At 40.2% G+C, this 19,887-nt stretch overlaps 1 protein-coding gene across 3 annotated transcripts in view; it reads left to right on the top strand.

The window, feature by feature from the left end:
• Window positions 1-19,887, top strand: part of trak1a (trafficking protein, kinesin binding 1a) — a 35,686-nt gene that overhangs the window by 9,802 nt on the left and 5,997 nt on the right. For 2 of the 3 annotated variants that reach the window (XM_023410477.2, XM_023410474.2), the window contains exons 3-14: window positions 11,313-11,389; window positions 12,285-12,401; window positions 12,615-12,715; window positions 13,060-13,168; window positions 13,425-13,503; window positions 13,632-13,762; window positions 13,913-13,987; window positions 14,255-14,392; window positions 14,638-14,714; window positions 14,853-15,092; window positions 15,470-15,798; window positions 17,943-18,431. In XM_023410477.2, the coding sequence (XP_023266245.1) occupies window positions 11,339-11,389; window positions 12,285-12,401; window positions 12,615-12,715; window positions 13,060-13,168; window positions 13,425-13,503; window positions 13,632-13,762; window positions 13,913-13,987; window positions 14,255-14,392; window positions 14,638-14,714; window positions 14,853-15,092; window positions 15,470-15,798; window positions 17,943-18,431 (1,936 nt within the window). In that variant the 5' untranslated portion in view covers window positions 11,313-11,338. Of the gene's footprint in view, window positions 1-6,687; window positions 7,194-11,312; window positions 11,390-12,284; window positions 12,402-12,614; window positions 12,716-13,059; window positions 13,169-13,424; window positions 13,504-13,631; window positions 13,763-13,912; window positions 13,988-14,254; window positions 14,393-14,637; window positions 14,715-14,852; window positions 15,093-15,469; window positions 15,799-17,942; window positions 18,432-19,887 lie in introns of those variants that run through there. The other variant, XM_087175208.1, reaches the window with a different exon arrangement.

Genomic DNA, 19,887 nt, shown 5'->3' with positions numbered 1-19,887 from the left:
TTTAAAATACATACTGACCTTGACTGAGCAGGAATCAGAGTGGGAGAAAGAGAGAGAGGGATAGAGAGAGAGAGAGATTTGCCCACCACAGTGTGGGTGTGCCAGCTGGTCATGGTTGCCACAACAAACATACCTGGTAGGTCCCTCTCTCACTCTCTGTTGGTTGATGTTTTGCTCTCTCTTGCACTCAGTCCTCTGTTGTGTTTTTATGCACGTGTCTGCTCTATCAGACTAAGAGCTGTCTTGTGGTTGCCCCCTATGCCAGCAATAAACCACACACACCCACTTGCACACAACTGGAGGCAAACAAACACACACAGGCTCATATAAAACACTTGCGCACACTGCAAATGGCAAACCAAGGGAACGTAAAGTGTTTTTCACCATCAATAATTCAGTTCTAATTCATGTCTGCTTGAACAGTGACTCAGGGTAAAAACATGTTCTAAAAATAGATCAAGTGTCTTTTATAAATAGGTTTAACTGAGAACTGAAACTTCACCTCAATCCCCCATGCCGACATGGACACCTTGGCCTTGACATTCATCATAGCCAGCCAGGCTAAGAGGCAGTGACAAGGTCATGTTACATAAGAACCAGTATGAGATATTCTGTAAGGGGTGTTTTACTAAATACTCAACATTGCTTTTGTGCTTTATTATCAACTGTATTGTTTCCTATTACTTTAATCATCCCTAATGGATGAACATTGCTTCTTATTATTGCCTCAAACAGATGGCCAGGTAAGGTACTGTTTCACCCAGGCCCATGATGAATGAGCCATACTTGTTTCATCCTGGTCATAAAGCTGTGTTTCTCTTTAGTAGAAGTAGTTAACCATACCAACCATCATAAAGGGCCATATAGGTCACATTTATTTATGCATAAATACTACTTCTTTAACATTCATCTTTACCTGGAGCTGCTGTGTGTCAGATTGCTGAACAGGCATTACTGGTTTATGTTATATCATCCAAGTGGTTATTCATTTATTTAAGTATGTAAATGATGACATGGAGGCAGTTGACTAATAGAGAGCAACCATGCAAGCAACTCAATGTTGTGATGACATCACTTTCACATGTCCCACTAAACAGAGGACATAGTTGTCTGACAGGTCAAGCTATAATTTAGCTGGTGATCAGTATTGTCAACCATATGAAAACAGTTCATGTGTAGTAGGTACAGATGAAGAGTAATTTAAAAGATAGCAGTGGAAATTCACAACCAAAATATTTTTTTGGATTTCTTAAAAAAATATGTGTGTAATTATGTGATAAACACATTTGATTTATATTTCCTTTAGATGAATGGGCAAGAGAGAGGTTTATTAGATTTCTGCACTTGTATAGATGACATGTGCTTATTTCATCACTCCCCTGCTAAAATAACCAATCACTGAACACCCGTTGTGTTCATTCATTTTGGGTGAGCCACGTCACCTCTGCCAACGCTACACTCTTTTCACACTAACTTGCCTCTACATGCTGCTTAGCCTCAGGCCTTGGAGTCTGAGCCTGTTACTATAGCAACCACACAGAAGGACAAAGTAGAGGAGAGGAGGGGGAGATGCTGACATACGAATGGAGGGTGGGAGCAAGCTGGGGATACTGCTGGCATCTGATTGGCTGTAGGCATCCTCTAACCCCGCCCAACTCACTGTGTCATGATTATCATCACTTCTGCTGCAAAACCCGTGACTGCTGCTGCTGCTCGCTCACTCTCTGTGCCGCTGTGTTGAGTCATTGTTAGAGATGTCCATGTGTAGAGGTTGTGCTGTCAGTGAGCAAGAAATGTTACAAAAGAGAAGACAAAGGTTATAATATAACCTCAGAAAGACTCGGACAGATGACTGAAAGGGGCACAAGAGGATGAATTGACATGAAGCTATAAATGGATGTGAACATGAGACGATGGAAGCTGACACATTTGCTGAATCTTTGGGGTGACTGAGGTAAACTGATGGACAGAAAAGAAAGAAGAAAAAAGATGGCAGAGGCCAAATGAAGTGAATGAAGATTTACTGAAACGGTGAGGAATTCCTGATGGATAAAGGACAATACAGTGACAATGTGTTTTTTTCTGTTAACGACTGATGACGCAAGTAACGGTTCTGTGGGATGACATGCCGAACTGGCACCAACATCACAACAAATATGGAGCATAATACACTGACAGTTTGCTGCTAATGACGAAGGGACGGAAAGAACATATGATGAGCTTGGGCAGTCTGTCACCAACAATGATCGTGTGCCAGCTGGTAACTGCTAAGCATGCTGGGATAGAAGAACTGGGCACTCACTGACAGACCAACGGACACTATTAGTAACTAATAAGACCCTAGTGACAGCTGGTTATCTCTAAGCATGCTGGGACATTGGATTTGCCGGAGATGCTACAGCTAAGTATGCTGGGACACTGGAAACAATACAGCTGTGTGTCAGAGCAGTGAGGATGAAGAGACGAGGCCAGAGCAGAGGCCAGAGGTTTGTCAAGGCAGACTACTATGAACTGGACTGGTACTATGAAGAGTGTACTGATGGTAAGACAACAGTCTGCTACAGATTTTTTTATTGACATGTGGTTGTTGAAGAGTCAAACTATTTACTGGAGTGGTGTTATATGGAAATGTAGATGTGTAGGATGTTAATGTTGAAAAGGTACAGTAGGTAATCGAACAGTTACCAAAACAAGACACAAGCTTCCTAGAAACTAAAAGAGAGCTGTTTGCTGCACAGTGCATTAGATCCAGACCTCAACTTTTATCTAATATAAAGAAACTGACAGATTGACAGAAACAGATTTAATCAAGTTTTCCTGATAAGTATTTTGGGAACTGTAAGATCAAAGTTCACAAATATAAGAAGTGCTTTGAGGGTGGCATATATACTCTGTGTTGTAACAGTGTAACCACTGGTCAGGTTTTATAATGTGTCCTCTGGAGACACAGACTGAGTGAAGGTTAAGTGGATTAAAATTATTCTAGCTCAAAAAGCATAAAAACCATTTGTTATCTTTTACATAAACCTGTACTGGAACCAGCTTAAACTGTTTTCTTTCTGCTCGTGTCCATCAGAGATAACCCAGAGAATGTGACCCTGTGGACTGACATTCATACTACAACAAAATGTCAAAGCAAATGTTACAGAAAAGACATACAGCAGCATTAAAGCTGTAGCTACAGGAGACAGTACAATGGATGTTGTAACAGGTGCTCTGTGGCGACAGAGTCAATGTGGCTTCCAGAATAATGCCAAGGAGTAGCTTATATGAGTTGCTGTGGGTGTACATGTACAAAGTAGGACTGGGTTTTGTCATGGTTCCTTGCTGTTGGTTCTGGATCAGGACTAGAGCGACTGTCTGTACTGATGCCAGCTACCTGTTTATCATAGCTGCTGAAAAAGATGTTGATAGCAGCTGACCTGAAGGGACAAATAAAAGTCACATGAGTCACAAGTTGTTTTTTTTTCAAAACTTAATATGTAAATGTGTATGTTGTATGAAGGTTTTTAAAATAAAACAAAACAAAAACAACATAGCAAAAGATGTGGAATAAATAAGTATTATGAATAAAGGATGGCTGCAAAGCTTTAAATTACCCATTAATCATAGAATTTGGTGCAGTGCATTTATGTAATGTACCCCAGTTTGTTACGACAGCTTGTGTTATTGTCCTGCTGCAGCCACAGTATGTAACCTGTGAGGGTAATGATCAATCCAATCACACAGCCAAGACATGTGGGGGGCCGATGGCGCCCGGTCATGTGACACGTGTGACGAACAGCAGTTTATTGTAGTGGTCAGTTTATTAGCAGCCTTTAGTCACTGCCTCTGGTTCTCCCTCCTCTCTGTGTACATCTTTCCACCGTTGTCTGTTTCTCTTCTCTTATAATACAGCTTGTTATGGTCCATGTCTTGATGTTGTGTGTAATGCAGCTATGTCCTGCAATCGTTGATTTTCATTGGACTGAACACGGGTGCATTTTTATGAATTTGATGATTCATGTTGTGTTTCTTGATGAAGTTGAATTTAATGTAAATTCCAAATTTTATGTGAAGGTCTAGTGAATGGAGGAAGATGGTATGATCTATGACTTGTTATGTGAGCTATATTATGTATGTGTGTCAGGGATGCTCTAGAAATGGTTACATAACAGTTTGAGACAGCTCAGCACCTCCACAATGTGAGCTGTGCAGCTTAAACATCTGCACTATTATTTAGCTGTGGCAGTCAACCCAGGCTGATTTTCTTTCTTTGGTATGTTGAGCTTTCAGAGGAAATTGTTTCCTCTAATAGCTTTTACTGTGCTTGATGCTGAACTGATCAAATAACAAAATGAGAGGGGGATGTGCAGGTTCTGTGATAAATCTTCTTGTGGAGTGTAGAGGCAGAAATAGAAAGCAGCTGGTTTTATTCTGAGATATGCAAGGGAGGGATGTGGAAGTAGGTTGGCTTATATTTAGCTGCTCTAAGCCACTCTTGTCAATAGCAGTCTGCCAAATACACTTTGGCACTTTTGGAAACCTTCAAAACAAATGGCTGGATTGGCAGAGAGTGAGCAGTACAGAGTGCTGGGGCTGAGAAAGAGGGCAAACTATTCTTCCAGTGGGAATGTGACAGGGTGGAGGGATAATTTTTGGAAACTAAGTGAAGCTGAGACACAAAACATTGATTTTTAGAACCACTGCTAACTAATCATGTGTTTGTTTCCAGGTCTGTAAAGTTAACTGTTTAAATTAATCTTCCTTATATCACATGAGTTGGCATTAGCTTTGAAAAGAGAAGTCCAAACTTATCACTGGAAGATAGAAGCTCCCTGGCTCTTGCTGTGTTGTTGCTAACGCAGCTACAGCTGCTGTGTAAAAGGAAACAGTGAGTTTAAGATCTAAGAGCCTGGAAGGATACAAGCTGAGAGATGTGGAGCCTTGAGCTATGAGCAGGCAATGTTTTAACCAGCTGGATTTCTTGATTTCAACAGGGTTATATACATGTAACTGTCTAAAATGTAGTAGTTTTCTTCAAAAATGTTGTACAAAGAATTTCAATAGAAATTTACAAGACAAGTGAGGTTGAAGGGGCGGGGTGGTATGAGAGGGAAAATGGAAAAACGAGTGGAGTGTAAAGAGTGAATGTGACCAGAAAAGCAATGGGAGTAGGGAAAACACTGAGGGGTGTTTGTCCAGGACTCTTTTGTTGCCTGCAGCATTACATCCATAGAACCATTGAGTGGAGTTACTCAAGCATGTAGGCCAGTACGGAGCTGGCATCAGTTTTCTAGACCAATTACAGTACTTATAACACTTGAGCAGTGAGTAATGAGCAGAGAATTAGACTGCTTTGATGTGGCCTACATGAATTTATGAGGGATCAGGTCTTACGGGTCTTACTTATTCAGCTAAGATGGACATGACATGTCCATTTACATATAGTAGACAGTTATTATTTGTTTCTCTTTAGTAATGTGAAGGAAACTATAAAGGTACACTACATTATGAATAATATAACTGTACCATGCTAGTTTTCATTAAAGAGCTTATTCAAATGTGATTGGACAAATACCCAGTTTAGGAAGTATCTCGGACTGAAGGGTTAACTAAGCAGCAGTGACATGCAAAATATACTGCGGAGTAAAACTATGCATCACAGTGTTTATCAAACTGTTATAAAGATTCACAGTTTGCCAATAGTGTATAGTGTAATAATGTTTTGAAGTATTGGATAGGACTCGTTCTTTTTGTGTCCATTTCTAGAAATCACAATTCAACAGTCTGGTAAACATGACCCAGTTCTGTCTTCTTTTTTTCTTTTTTCTTTTTTCTTAAATTGACAGAAACAGATGTTTTTTGAAAGTTTTCAGGAAATAGTTTTGATAATTAAAATAGATTAAACAACAAGATTAATTCAGAGTTTGTTTGTTTGTTTAGAGAGAAGTCAATTCCTTTATATTCTACTTATTTGTTTTCAGTAATGTTTGAAATAGCTTGGCCCTGCTAAGTTGTTAGCTTAGTGGTTAGCACAGTTCACTCTGCCTGCCAGTCTGCCAGCCCTCTATTCATTTGTTTGTTTGCCACCCTTCCAGCCCAAGAACTTTCTATCCCATGAATTTCCCTTGATAACACTGGCCGCAGGTTAAAATGTGTGTAAAAACATTCACCTGTGAAGGTTTCACTGTGTTTGGCCCCACCCTGGAAACAGGTGCATAACTATTATTGTTTGCCGTGTCCTGTCACCATAGAGGCTGAACGGACTGTACCATGGTATTTTCTCTAGAGGAGGGTTACATGAGGACTTTGCCTTCATTGGACTTGAGACTCACCTGAGAAACAGGTGTCTCACTCGCTCCAGTTTGATTGTACAGGTGCTCGCCTGAACCATTTTAACCCATTATTTGGAAAAGGTTGAAAAGGATGAATAGTTGAGGATTACAGGGATTAAGATGAATATTACAGATTATTTTAAATGCTCTCATTGTTGGTGTTAAATATATTTTAACTTAGTTTTATGACCTTTAAATTGCTGACAGACAGCGTCCTGTATATTTTTGTGTCCACCCCCCCGTATGTGGTAAAGTAGAGTAGGCCATTCACTGACCAGTCACAGAGGAGGGGGAGGAGTTAGGGGAGTTAGGGGAGTTATCTGGTCATCTTTAGGAGATACCACAGGGACAAGTGATACATACACTGTTAGAAACACATACAGCAGACACCACTTGCCACCGGATGAACATACACCCACAGACATGCACAATGGAGTGTTTAGAAAGACAGACTACAAACACTATACACACTTTCTCTCCTCTACGGAACAAAAGCCAGGTAGATGTGTACTTTCACATCTGAGGAACACACACACATTAGGTATTGATTCATAGATTAAAACACAAACACACCCACAAATGCAAACAGCACAGGTAGGATCCGTGCTGTTGCACTCGGAGGCTTTGTGGTTTACTAGTAAGCTGTAGTGCCAGAGAGGGGGATGGCACTGCTCACATCTGCTGAGGACGATCTGGGATACTGCTACCAGGAGGATGAGGAATATGTTCGTCTGCCCAGTAATGGAAGCACAGAGCAGGAGAGAGAAGAAGAGGATGTGGAAGAGGAAGAGGAGTATGTCTGTCTTCCCAGTCATGAAACTACACAGCAGGAGGAGGAAGAGGAGATGGATGAAGAACAACAAGTTCTGTGTGAAGGTAGTACGTGGTTATCTTCGTAACTGAGGGCATCATCTCTGATGTGCATGTCTTCTTGGTTCTCACTAGTTTGGCTTGCTCAGTGTGTCTGACCTTTTGTTGTAGCGTCATTCAGTCTTTATTCATATGTTCTGAAGTGATGTGGATTCTGAGGAGAGATAATTAGAAACCTGTGTAACCTTTTTGAAGGTAATCATGTCTCTATATGTCTGTGGCTCTATCCTGCAGGTGTTAGTGTTGTATCTGGTCTCAGCACCGTGTGGTTCATCTGCCTGCTGATTTGACAAGTTCAAATATGGGCTTGGCTCTTTATTCCAGCTTGAGTGTTAAGTGCAAGCATGCTACAGTTGTGACAGTGTTTAAAAATGCACAAATATTGAGTAACCAACCTGAAGTTTTTTGCAGACATAATGTGAGTGTATACATAAACTGAAGTGTAATTTCCTAGCAGGGATGGAAAACTCTCTGTGATTTGATTAACTGAAAGTAAACTGCTAAAGTGAGCTTTTGTCATAAAATATGCATTGATAGAAGAGAAATTCAATTAAAAAAAAAAACAACAACCATGATTGCTCACTTTGTGTGCTGTATATGAGAGTGTATGATGTATTTGGGGCAGAGCATGAGACTCATGTCTCCACGTACTGTGGCACAAACATGTTTTTATTGGGGCAATTGAGATGAATATCATCCCAAGTCCAATAAGGAAACCGTACTCAAGATATTCAATACATTATAACATTTCTACACAGGTTGTGTTTGGGGAAATGATTAGGCGTATCAAGGGCCCCTTTTACCTTTCAATCAGTTGTCTTAGTGTTTGTTTGTTGTCCTCGAACCTGCGTGTTATCTGTTGCCCAGTAGCAGCCAGGATTATTAGGCTGTCTGTAACTCCAGACTTCTGGCTCCCTCAGCCCCCCTGCTGCAAAGCAGACAGACTGAAAACCAGGAGTCTGCTCTGTTCATACTGAGCTTTAATTACATTTCAACTCAAAACTCTGAGTCACCTTTTCAGAGATCTGATCTGAGGGAGGTTACCTGTATACAGTTTTTACATAGAACCTGTGGTGAACTTGGTGGGTGCAGGTGAAAATAAGACTTAAACATTTTTCTCTCATTAATCCTCCCTCTGACAAAGACGGAGAGGGAGCATTTGTCTAAAGTTACCCGCTCTCAGTATAAAACACAAAAAAAAAAAACATCCAGATCACCTTCCAGTGTTAGGTTACGTTTCCTCCTACTGGTTACAGTTGTTTTTCCTTCACCACCCATTTATGACTAAATACAGTAGATTAATAAAGTAATCTTTAAAAAATTTAACCTAGTCCTCCAATGTCACTGAAAGAGCAGGAAATTCTTATATTTTTCTTGGTTAATGTTATTACACAAAGTGTACACAATTTCTGGAATGTTATATTCGGTGTTGAGTAGCTGTTTGCTAATGATTTCAGACGTGTTGTCATTTCTAGTCTGTGTTTCCACAACATTAATGATTACTTTACATAGTGGTAAGAGTGAGCTTAATTGCCATATGCCTTCAACCATTGTATGTGTTTTCTTAGTTACTTAATTCACCTTAATTGTCTGACTGGGGTCGAGTATAACCATGGAAATAAACCAGCATGTTCTTCAGTACAAAGCAAACACACATACAGAATGAATGACTGCTCAACAGGCTGCACCTTGTGCTATCAAGTGTACAATCTCATTATAGGCCAGATAGCAGATACAAGTGATGCATTTTTTTGTGTGTGCGCACACTCACATACGTGTGTTTTCTGGTGATCGTCATGCCGAACTGTTCCCACAGTAACACTCTGTGCCTTAACAACTACACCCAGGAGAGATGATTGTGTGTGGGGGTGTTTTTTTTTTCTCAGTCAGGTCTGTGTATCTGTTTCACACTTGTATCAGATCATTTTTGATTATAATCCAAATGTTTGAAGTGGGAAATAGACCTTGCCTTGTATGATCAAAGTCTTGACTAGACTAGACTATGAAAACTGAGTCATTTGTTTTTAGCCATGCTAGTGGTGTAGCTTTATGGTTGACTATGTCAGTCAGTTCACCACTTTGGATAGATGGCAAATCTTAGCCTGCTTGCAGACTATGCTGAGTATAACTGTATTCACTATGGTAACATGCATAAAAAGCGGCATGTTAGTATTCTCATTGTGAGCATGTTAGCATGCTGACGTTAGCATTTAGCTCAAACTACCACTGCACCTAAGTACAGTCTAACAAAGCTACTAGAGTAGACTTGTTCAAGCAGAACCTCTTCAACACAACCTCAGTATCTGTAATGACGAATTGTTTGATGTGTGATTTTTACTTAAAGCGGAAATGGTTTAAATCCCAAACCACCTAGGAAACCTTAGAGTGAAAATGAATGACGGACATATTGAGATGCCCTTAATTAATCAGACAAAATGCCTCTGTGAAACTGCTCTGGGACTTGTGACATGCTCATTCCACCTTGTCTGGTTAGAAAAGTGCATCTTATTTAATAATAGATGCTAATAATGGAAAATATCCTAAACTGAAACATTGTCAGCTGAGGCCTTGTGTCTTTGTTTTCAGTAGCCACACACTGCCTGTGTGTTGTATGAGGATATGAAAATATGCTGTTTGCATTGGCCAACTCTGTTTTGCATTCTGAGGCCTCTGAGTTGGCAGTATTGTGTATGTACTTGTCATGATGTTTGAGCTGCTAATCTGGAGTAAAATTGTGTTTCTTTGGAAACTGAAACAGATAAATTGTTCCATGTTGTAATGGCATATATCGTATTATCTCGCTGTGCCTTACGGCCCCATATGACACATTTATGTTGGCCATTACACCTCCCAGACTTACAAGACTGTCCAAAAATAAACATTGTTATACTCTGATATCCTCACCAAGACATTTTATTACACTGTTGATTATTATGATTATGAACACTGTGTGATTGTAACAGAAAATCTCAAACAAATTCTGCAACAAATTACCTAATGATTCAAGGCCCACAATAAAAATCAATTTTGGGAACTAACTACTCTCAAGGAGCAGAGAAAATAGCTTGGGTGTTTTTGTTTTGAAGTTTTTGTTTTGAATTTCCCTTATGGGTATTTCACCACAGGCAGGGGGTCATATTGTTGAATGTGACGTATTCTGTTTGAATTTTCACCTCTGTGGTGAATAATACTGTCACTCAGGACTGAAAACAGATTCCCAAGTAAAGTCAGAGCTTTGTGTGAGGACGGAAGGAGCTAACAATGAACTTGTTCTCTTGTAGTTGAAATAGTGCTGTGGTGTGGCCCTTCACATTGACCATTGTGTCTGCAATCAATTTCTTAACTTTTTTCTTTTTTTCACTGGCAAAGTTGATGAATAGTGGACCTGTATGTCTTTTAAGGCGTGTATGGGTGTGCTATGTGAGTGTGAATGTGAATGTCTTCAAGTATACTGTAACATGATTCATGAACTGAAAACTAGAAAAGAGTGAAGAGGAAAGGAGACAACAGAGGGAGCGGTGGATCATTGTAACATACTCACAGTATGTTAGAAACACTGAGAATCTTGTATAATATAGAGTTAGGTTATCAGGAATTAACAATAACTTGACTACTGCAGTCTACCTAATTTATATCAATGAGCCATGAACTGAACATTACAACCTTTATATGTAGGATTTATTGCAGGACTGTTGTGTTAGACTGCTTTAGTTTTAGCTGACTTTTAGGCAGGTACATTTAGTTGTTGTGAAAAGAAAATTTTTGTTTAATTTGTGACAATTATTCATGCTCTTTTTATTTTTTACTTTTTTTTTAATGTTTTCTAAAAAAAAAAAACTCTACGAATAAGTTATGTCTGTAAAATATTGTTGCCCACAGACAGCACAAATTGGCACATGTAGCATATTCTAACTAACATATTCTCAGTCACCTACAGTCAAAAACTTCCAGAGGAGTGCAATCACATGGTATTAAAAACTTTAAGGGAGGGCTGAAATGTAAATTTAAAACATGGTTTACTATTGTTATTTACCATTCAGTGCTCTGACTGTACTGTACAGTATCTTTTGCGTGTATTTTCTGTGGAGATTAAAGACAATTTTTTCTTTCTCTCTCTCTGTGCAGTGTTGTGTGCTGACAGAGTGGGCCAGATGACGAAGACCTACAGCGACATTGACGCTGTCACTCGACTCCTGGAAGAGGTAAGATCATGTCAAGTAACATCAGTTAAAGTAGAAAAACATGAAGCGCTACAGTGAAGGCAGACACACCGTGAGTCACTTTGGTCAAATGTTATGACGTGGTCTGATAGTCTAAACACTGGTTGCTTTATGAGGTTTATGATAAAGGAAGGTTGATAGAATGACATCATTAAACTTGTTTCCACCAGCTGATATTCAAATCTGACTTCACATTCACATCAGCTGCTTAGTGAACATGCGAATGACATGTTGCAGGACATTTCCAGTGAGAAGCTTGGCCGACTTCCTCTTCATATATTAAAACCTGTGAAGGTAGAAAGGAGTCATTGTTAAATGAACCATCAAATTCAACAGCCAGCCATCCAATATTGACTAAACATGGTAACATGGTAGTCACAGTTGTCACCATGTACGAGCTCATTGTATTGATCTGTTGTGAACAGTTTGGCTGACAATGCAGTAATATTCACTATTCAGGATTAGAGTTAGGGTTACACCACGTTTGTCCTGTTGTTTCATTAATTCTCTGTTCCACCTATTTCTGCCTTGTTGAGGTATTTGAGTCAACCTTCACATTTTAAACCTGCTTCTGCTTCTGTCGTGCTTCCTGTTTTTCACATATATTCTTTCTCGAGGGAAAAATAAGCGCTGCCAGCATTTTAGAGAAACAGTTTGACGTTTTGGGTCATTTATTTGCTTTCATGCAGATTGATACCACTCTCTTGTCTGTCAGCAGCCAGTTAACTGAGCTAAGAATAAATACTGGAAACGGGGAAATGGCTAAATATCCTCATCTAACTCATAGCAAGAAAGGGAATAAGCATGTTTTCCCAAAATGTTGAATTAGTCCTTTAATTTGTAATGTTTTCAACTATTGTGCTTTGGCTCTGTGCAGAAAGAGCGTGACTTGGAGTTGGCGGCTCGCATTGGACAGTCGCTGCTGAAGAAAAACAAAGCCCTCAGCGAGAGAAACGAACTGCTGGAAGAGCAAGTAGAGCACATCCGAGAGGAGGTACACAGTGACGCTGTTTGTGTGTATGTGTGTATTTCTGTATTTGCATGTGATCAAATGTGACAGAGTTTGGAAAATGTCTTTTATATACTGTACATATTAATAAATTACGTGTAAGAGTTTGGAGCAGTATAACATAACCACTGTAGCCATGTCCTCTTTTACTTCAAGTATCCTCCATCTGCATGTCTCCTTCTGTTTTTCCACATACAGGTTTCTCAGCTGCGTCATGATCTGTCCATGAAAGATGAACTGTTACAGTTCTATACCAGCGCTGCCGAGGAAAGTGAGGGAGAGTCCACCACCTCCACACCGTACGTCCCCTTTCAGTCACCTCCTCTCCTCACCTTTCATCACCTTCCATCACCTGTCCTCTTCTCTCTCTCAACACTATTCAGATCTAATGAAAACAAAAACAAAAACCATTCTCCTCTGAGGCTTTGATGAGCTATCTAAGGTGTGTGAGAATGTCCCAGTAACTTCAGACAGCTGAGTTATTTATAACATGAGTTTTCATTGTCCCTGTAGTGAATCTCTTCAGAACCTAAATCTGTGAAAATGCTGCAGGTTTTTATCAATGTGTCTGTGTGCAAAATGTGACCCTGAGGTAACCCATACTAATTCAAACTCTCACATGTGTGTCTGTGTGTGTTTTCAGTGTGCGTCCAAGTGAACCCAATGTGTCAACACCTACTTTTTTCCCCCTGGACTCCTTGCAGAAGAAACTCAAAGATCTGGAGGAAGAAAACAAATCATTGCGATCTGAGGTACACATAGACAAGCTGCTGCAAACACACAATATTTAATATAAATGGTTGACACAACACTAAATATTCATGCAATGGTCTCACAAGGATCCTGCAGTCTGTTTAATTTAGTATATTGGCAGCAATACTGTTTTTCTTCATTAGATAGTCTACCAGTCAGCACTTCTGCTTATATTTAGGAGAAGTTATTGACTGGGGTGATGAATTTCTATAGTGCGTGGTATTGATCGGTAATGTCTGTTTATTTTTTGTCCAGGCCAGTCATTTGGAGACAGAAACTATCTCCTATGAGGAGAAAGAACAGCAACTTGTCAATGACTGTGTCAAAGAACTACGTGAGTATTTCACTAACTGTCATCATATTAGGAACTGAAGTGATATGAATCACTTCCTCACTCTCTGAAGGCAGTGAGGCAAGAAAGAGGCAGCTTTACTTTCGTTGAGCACCTGTTCTTGTTCCCAGGTGATGCCAACCTGCAGATTTCCTCCCTGGCTGAAGAACTGGCCAGGAAGACTGAAGATGCCTCCAGGCAGCAGGAGGAGATCACACACCTCCTCTCCCAGATAGTAGACCTCCAGAAGAAGGCCAAGCTGGTACGAATTAATATGTGGTTCTCTTAATATGTGAAGAATATGTAGCATTAATAGTTTGTATTTATTTCGTTTATGCATGAGATTTCATATTGTTGGTTCAGTATTTTTCATACCTGTTGTTGTCCTCTTTTCTGTCTGGGTTGTGTACAGTATGCTGTGGAGAACGAGGAGCTGACTCAGCACTTAGGAGCAGCCAAAGATGCCCAGCGACAACTCACTGCTGAGGTAAGACAATCTACAATCCAGTGACCGTGGCCTCATTGTAGTTTCTGCAGCAGCAGCAGGACACATTGATAGAAAGCCTCCTGCAATAAATCTTTTTGCAGCGGTGCTTTGCACATTTCTCCAGAACCTGTGTCTATATCAAATGTCCCATATCTGGCCATCGGCGGTACCTAAATAATTGTTCTGTTTCATTAACTCATTTATTTGTTCTCATTATTTTACCTGTCTTTACCTGTCTCACCTGCTTTTTCCTTTTGCCTCCTTCAGTTGCGGGAGTTCCAAGACAAGTATGCAGAGTGTATGGAGATGCTTCATGAAGCTCAGGAAGAACTGAAGAACCTGAGAAATAAAACTCTACCACTGAGCACACCGAGGCGTTTTCACTCTCTGGGCTTGTTCCCGATGGTGAGTCAGAGAGCAGAGGGTCAGGGAGGGATGGGCAATAAAAGAGGGGGTTATCATTATCCTTAAACCAACTTAACTATACGTTGGTCTTTGTTTTGTCATTATAAATTTACCACATTAAACCTATGAACCAAAACTTGAGCTCGATATCCACAGTGAATTTTACCAGTGCTGTCATTTATTAACATACATATCTGATTTAGGTCCCTAGTAGATTAATAACAAACTTTTTCCTTCTTCTCCAGGACTCTCTGGCAGCAGAAATAGAGGGCACCATGAGGAAGGAACTTCAGATGGATGATCCAGATGTAGAAGAGCAGAGGTACATCCAATGTTAAAACCTTATTCACCTTAAAAAGAAAACATAGATCAAGATTAGAGGGTTATTAATGAATTGGTCTAACATCATAATGTAATGTTCATCCATCAATTTGATATTTGTGTCATCATGTCTCTCCAGACTGCACCCAAAGCGAGTGTTCCAGACGGTGAAAAACCTCAACCTGATGCGTCAGCAGCGTTCATCGTTAGCCCCCTCCCCTCTCAACATCCCAGGCTCCAATCAGACATCATGCTTCACCTCAGGGCGCTCTAGCAGGATGGGCACACCTCGCTCTGACTCCATTTATGGTAGTGAAACCGGAGGTGGGATCATCCTGGACAACAGGACCAGCAGTCTCCTGGAGTGTCCAGACGATGGGTATGGACATTTTAGATTTATATTATTCATTATTTTATTACTTATCTAATTTTCACTTATTTTAGTTACATTTTTTTTCCATTTATTTCCAGTTTTTCCATTTTAGTCTTAAGTAACTAAGGGGGTGCCACTCTCTCTATCAGCTCTTTTGATTTATTTGTGTATGTTGGTAACCTTGGTGTGAGTTGGTGTGTTTCTGTTAGGATTTCTAACAGAAACTGTTATCCTAAATTTTGGATTTCAGTCATTAGCATTTGCCTTTTTATTATCTACCACCACAGAATCCAACTGAGCTGTGCAAAGTAAAATGTAGAGATAGACATACTACTTTTAAAACTCTTCACTGAAACTTAACTCTACTATGTCTCTTGTTTTAGGTCAGAGGACTCTAACAAGCGGCCCCCTGGCACCCCAGGGACCCCGGGCAGCAGGGACCTGGAGGCAGCCCTTCGACGTCTGTCCCTCCGTCGTGACAACTACCTCTCAGAGAAACGCTTTTTTGAGGAAGAGAGGGAGAGAAAGCTGGCTTACCTGGCCAAAGAGGAGGAAAAAGGAGGTGGGGAGGGTAGCGGAGGCCCAGTGACCCCAACTGAAAGCCTGTTGTCACTGTGCTCGCATCCCTCCTTAGGAAGTGTCTGGTCGGGATACTCCTTCACGACAAGATCCTACCTGCCGGAGAAGCTGCAGATTGTAAAGCCGCTAGAAGGTGATTATTCCTCTCAGAGTCACAGAGCCTCTAGTTCTTCGTATCAGGAAAAAGAGAATCAAAATCACAGTGTTCAGAAAGCCTTGCACAATGATCAGAATCAAACCCAAAAGGTGGCACAAAATTCAAATCGTGTCCTTCTACATCCTCCCCAAAGTTACACCCAGATTTCTCAAAGCCAAACACACAACCGAAGTCAAGCCCTTCAGAACCAGCAACAGAATCAATATCAGATTCTCCATAACCGCAGTCAGTCCAAAATCTTTCTGAGTGCCTCACAGGATCCTGAGATCCTGCGGAGGAGCTCTACTTTGCTGGAGCTGAGCAGCCTGCCGAGATCGCAGCCTCACCTCAGAGACCCACTGGCGTTAGTCACAGGCCTGCTGGAGGTGTTGGAACAACAGGAAGGCAGTTTGAACCTCCAGCACTCTTTTTACTTCAGACATACACAGCCGCGCTGCTGGTTTGAGATATAGACTAAGAGTAATACTTATTTTTTAAAAATTCAACAGGTGTGAAAGTATATATCATACCATAAAGAGGTTAAAATACATTAATGTGAGTTAAGTAGATGTGAGCTGAAAACATTGTTTGAAAGAACAATGCATGTTTCCTGGTATTGCATTTATGGCAAATACATCACAAAAGATGAGCACTTTACACTGCATTTGCAATAGGTGAGTCAGTATATGATGTTTTAAATGGCACTTACTGTATTTATAGTTTTTCTTGTGCCTTGTTTTTTAATAGAGGACCTTTCTTATCCTATCATTATTTATTTCCATAGTTTATTGGTTGTAGGGTTTGTATAGTTGGATATTTGATATATTTACTGTCAAATATTTATCCACACAATGATGCCTTTATGGATACAGAGCAACTGAAAGCAGTAAAGATAAAAAAAAAATTCTCTTCCCATAACCTTACATTGTTAAGTTGGCCAAAAAGCAACTACAGCCTTAAACCTGAAGATATTTTCTTAACTTGCATATGTGCAAAATGTAGTTTTGTGTCACCACCTAGTGTTCAAACAGCATTACAACACTTAAGTTGTAATGCTGTGAAAGGTGATGTCTACACACCAGTTAATGTGCTTAAATTATTGATTTTGGAGTAATTATACACATGATCAATCTGGCTGCTGTCAGATTACAATCTTGTGACCCTTAAAAGTCAACAGTCCAGAATTAAGTAAAAAATAAACTAATAGTCTGGGAGGTTATGAGATCATTAAATCTACTAAATACATGAGACAGTACTCTTTGTGTACAAACACAAATCCACAGGTTTCTAATTCTACATTAGAAACGTATAACTGTCTTTACTGTCCACCCCTTTCACCCCTCTTTTGTCCACCTTTTTCTTTTCTTCATTTGGGGTTTGTCTTTTCTTTGCTCTTTACTTGTTTTTCTGTTCAACTTGTCTGTTTTTCTTTGTTGATGACTTTCTTGAATAAAATCTTACTAATTTTCTCATCTTCCCTTTTCTCTCTCATTCTTTTTGTGTTGGTCTCTTGAGTTTGTGTACTGACATCTCTGAAGAGACCTGTGTGCATGATTTGAGAAATCAACCATCATTGGACCTGAAATGAAACCAGTTTATTAGGTTCAAGGACACTTAAGTAAGACAGTGCCTTGTACTGCATGAAGAAATATTGTGAAGCTGATGTGATTCATGTTGTATAGCTGTAATAAGTTCAGTGAAGCAAATCTGCGACGTCTCCTGATGTTGTGGAAGTGCAGTCGAACAAGTACAATATAAGTCATTAATTTACTCATTAACAATTTAAAAAAGAAAACATTGGTGTGGAAGGGCCTCAGATACTTATTTAATCTCAAATTAAGTTGTAATATTTCATATTATCCCCATTTGAAGATTCATTCAGTTAACAGTTTTCATGTTTATTATAACACTGCTGAAGTTTACTTAAAATCACGATGAACTTGAAAGGAATCGTGGGAATATCTGGCATTTTTTATAGTAGTTAACAAACTGGTATAAATGACTTAATTTTAAAAAAGAAAAAAAAGCTGATTTGATCACAGTTCAGATGGAAATGTATTAATTTGATGATATGTGTTTGTGGTAGAGAGCAGCTTAACATGGATTTAGATAACATCCTCTTTTCCTCTCACCTTTTCCAGGCTCGGCTACACTCCATGCATGGCAGCAGTTGGCTCAGCCCCACATGGGCGCTCTGCTGGATCATCGGCCTGGTGTGGTCACGAAGGGCTTCCGCACTTTAGCACATGAGCAGGGACAGGAAGACAGCTGGCAGCTGGACCAACCAGAGGAGGATGAAGTGTCATGTGACTCATTTACTGGCTTGTCAGAAGAAAGTACTGCTCCTTTGGATCTGCCGCGCTCTACCTCTACTCCCTCTGTCTGCTGCAACAAAAATGGTGACATCGATGACAATAGCCAATCGGAAACATTTGACGGAGAAATGTGTGGGGCTAAAGAAGCAATTCAAGGAAAAGATGGACTTGTTGGAAACACGCCCCTTTCTTTATCCAGCCTCTCCCCCTCCTCTTCTCCTCTCCCCTCTTCTACTGAGATGATGATGATGAATGGGCACGTGGACCTCAAAGAGCTCCAGGCCTTACAGCCTGCCACAGTGGATCGCATGCCTGGTGAGGGAGCCTCTTAGCTGGGGTCACAGAACTGCATCCACCCTCCCTTGTAACCCCTGGAGCATGGGGATAAAGGGGAGGTTGTTTTTAAAGAGGAAGGGTGGGAGGGTGAGGGATTGGGGAAGGCATTCATTGGACATTTCATGATCCCAATGTGATGTCCTTTCCTGCACGATTACGCTCATCTGTACACACCCAACACCCACCTATCCCACTGGCAGTTCGTGTGTATGCAGCCATCGAACCCCATCAAGACTGAGTACTTGTTTTTTGTTCTTAATTTTACTTCACCTTACATCCTCATAATCTTCATACTTTCTTTCACTGCCACTCATTGCTTTATTTCAACCAATCACACTTAATTTTCAATCTTTCAATCAAATCTTCCCAATTCTGGGAGTTTGGGTGTCATTCGCAATACCACTGGTCTCAGTGGTGACCTGCAGCACACATTTGTTATGGCATAATTTGTTGAAATCACAGTTGGAAGATAGCTCATGAACTTGATGCCAAGCCTTAAAGCTTTATTCAGTTTCTTCTGACAGGCTGGACTCACACTAAAACACCCGTGTGCCACACAAGTACATGGATGCAGAAATATCATGGCTGAAGTCACGTATGTGCATGTGTCTATATCAGGCCTTATGAGCGCAGCTGTCCAAGTCACATGAACACATGACACCCACGCCTGGTTAATATTGGAGTTGACTTAGTGGCTTTGCTGTAGGGTCACCCTCCTGCACACACAGTACTCTTCCTTGGCACATGTATTACTCTACTTTGTTCCTATAAACTAAGGAATGCCCAAACAGAAAAAACAAAACTCCGTACAATACACTTGATTTGGGAAATCATGCCACATGCATCAGACCAATCAGTGTATATCACACCATTATTCTCTTCTCCAGGGGAAGTATTGATTACATGGTTGTTCTTGGCTAAATTCATATCTAAAATACAGAATCAACATTTTGGATCAATAAAGATGAGTAATTTTGCTTTCAGCAACAATAACAATTAACATCATTAAAAAAGCATAAAGCTTCATGCATAATTAATAGTGCCCAAAACATTTCTTTACTGACGAATAATGGAGGTGAATTAATGGTGAAATATCTAAGGGTTTACTTTGTGGATATTCAGTAATCTCCTTTCATGACTGCAGTGAATTCTATGAAATTATCTGTCACCTGGAATCATCAGGACATTTCTGTTTCATGGAATCAGCAGATGTCATTGTAAGCAACACATTTCTCATGAAAATGGCTGTTGGCAAACTTGGCTAACTTCAGTATTAGAAATTAAGGAGCAAATGGATGCTGGTGCTTTTTCTTGGGGCTGATACTTTGATCATGGCTCATTTTCCCCACTTTGTTGTGCACAGTGTTTTTGCAGTGTTGTTTGGTACCTTTTGTCTGAAAACTAAAAGCCTTTTCCTTCTGTTCTGTTCTTCTTC

The sequence above is a fragment of the Seriola lalandi genome, unplaced genomic scaffold (genome assembly GCF_002814215.2).
Source record: "Seriola lalandi dorsalis isolate HSWRI2012SDOR001 ecotype SW California unplaced genomic scaffold, Sedor1 jcf7180002054425, whole genome shotgun sequence".
Lineage (NCBI taxonomy): Eukaryota > Metazoa > Chordata > Actinopteri > Carangiformes > Carangidae > Seriola > Seriola lalandi.
Note: the sequence above shows the minus strand (reverse complement) of the source record. Positions and strands in the feature narration are given on the sequence as shown.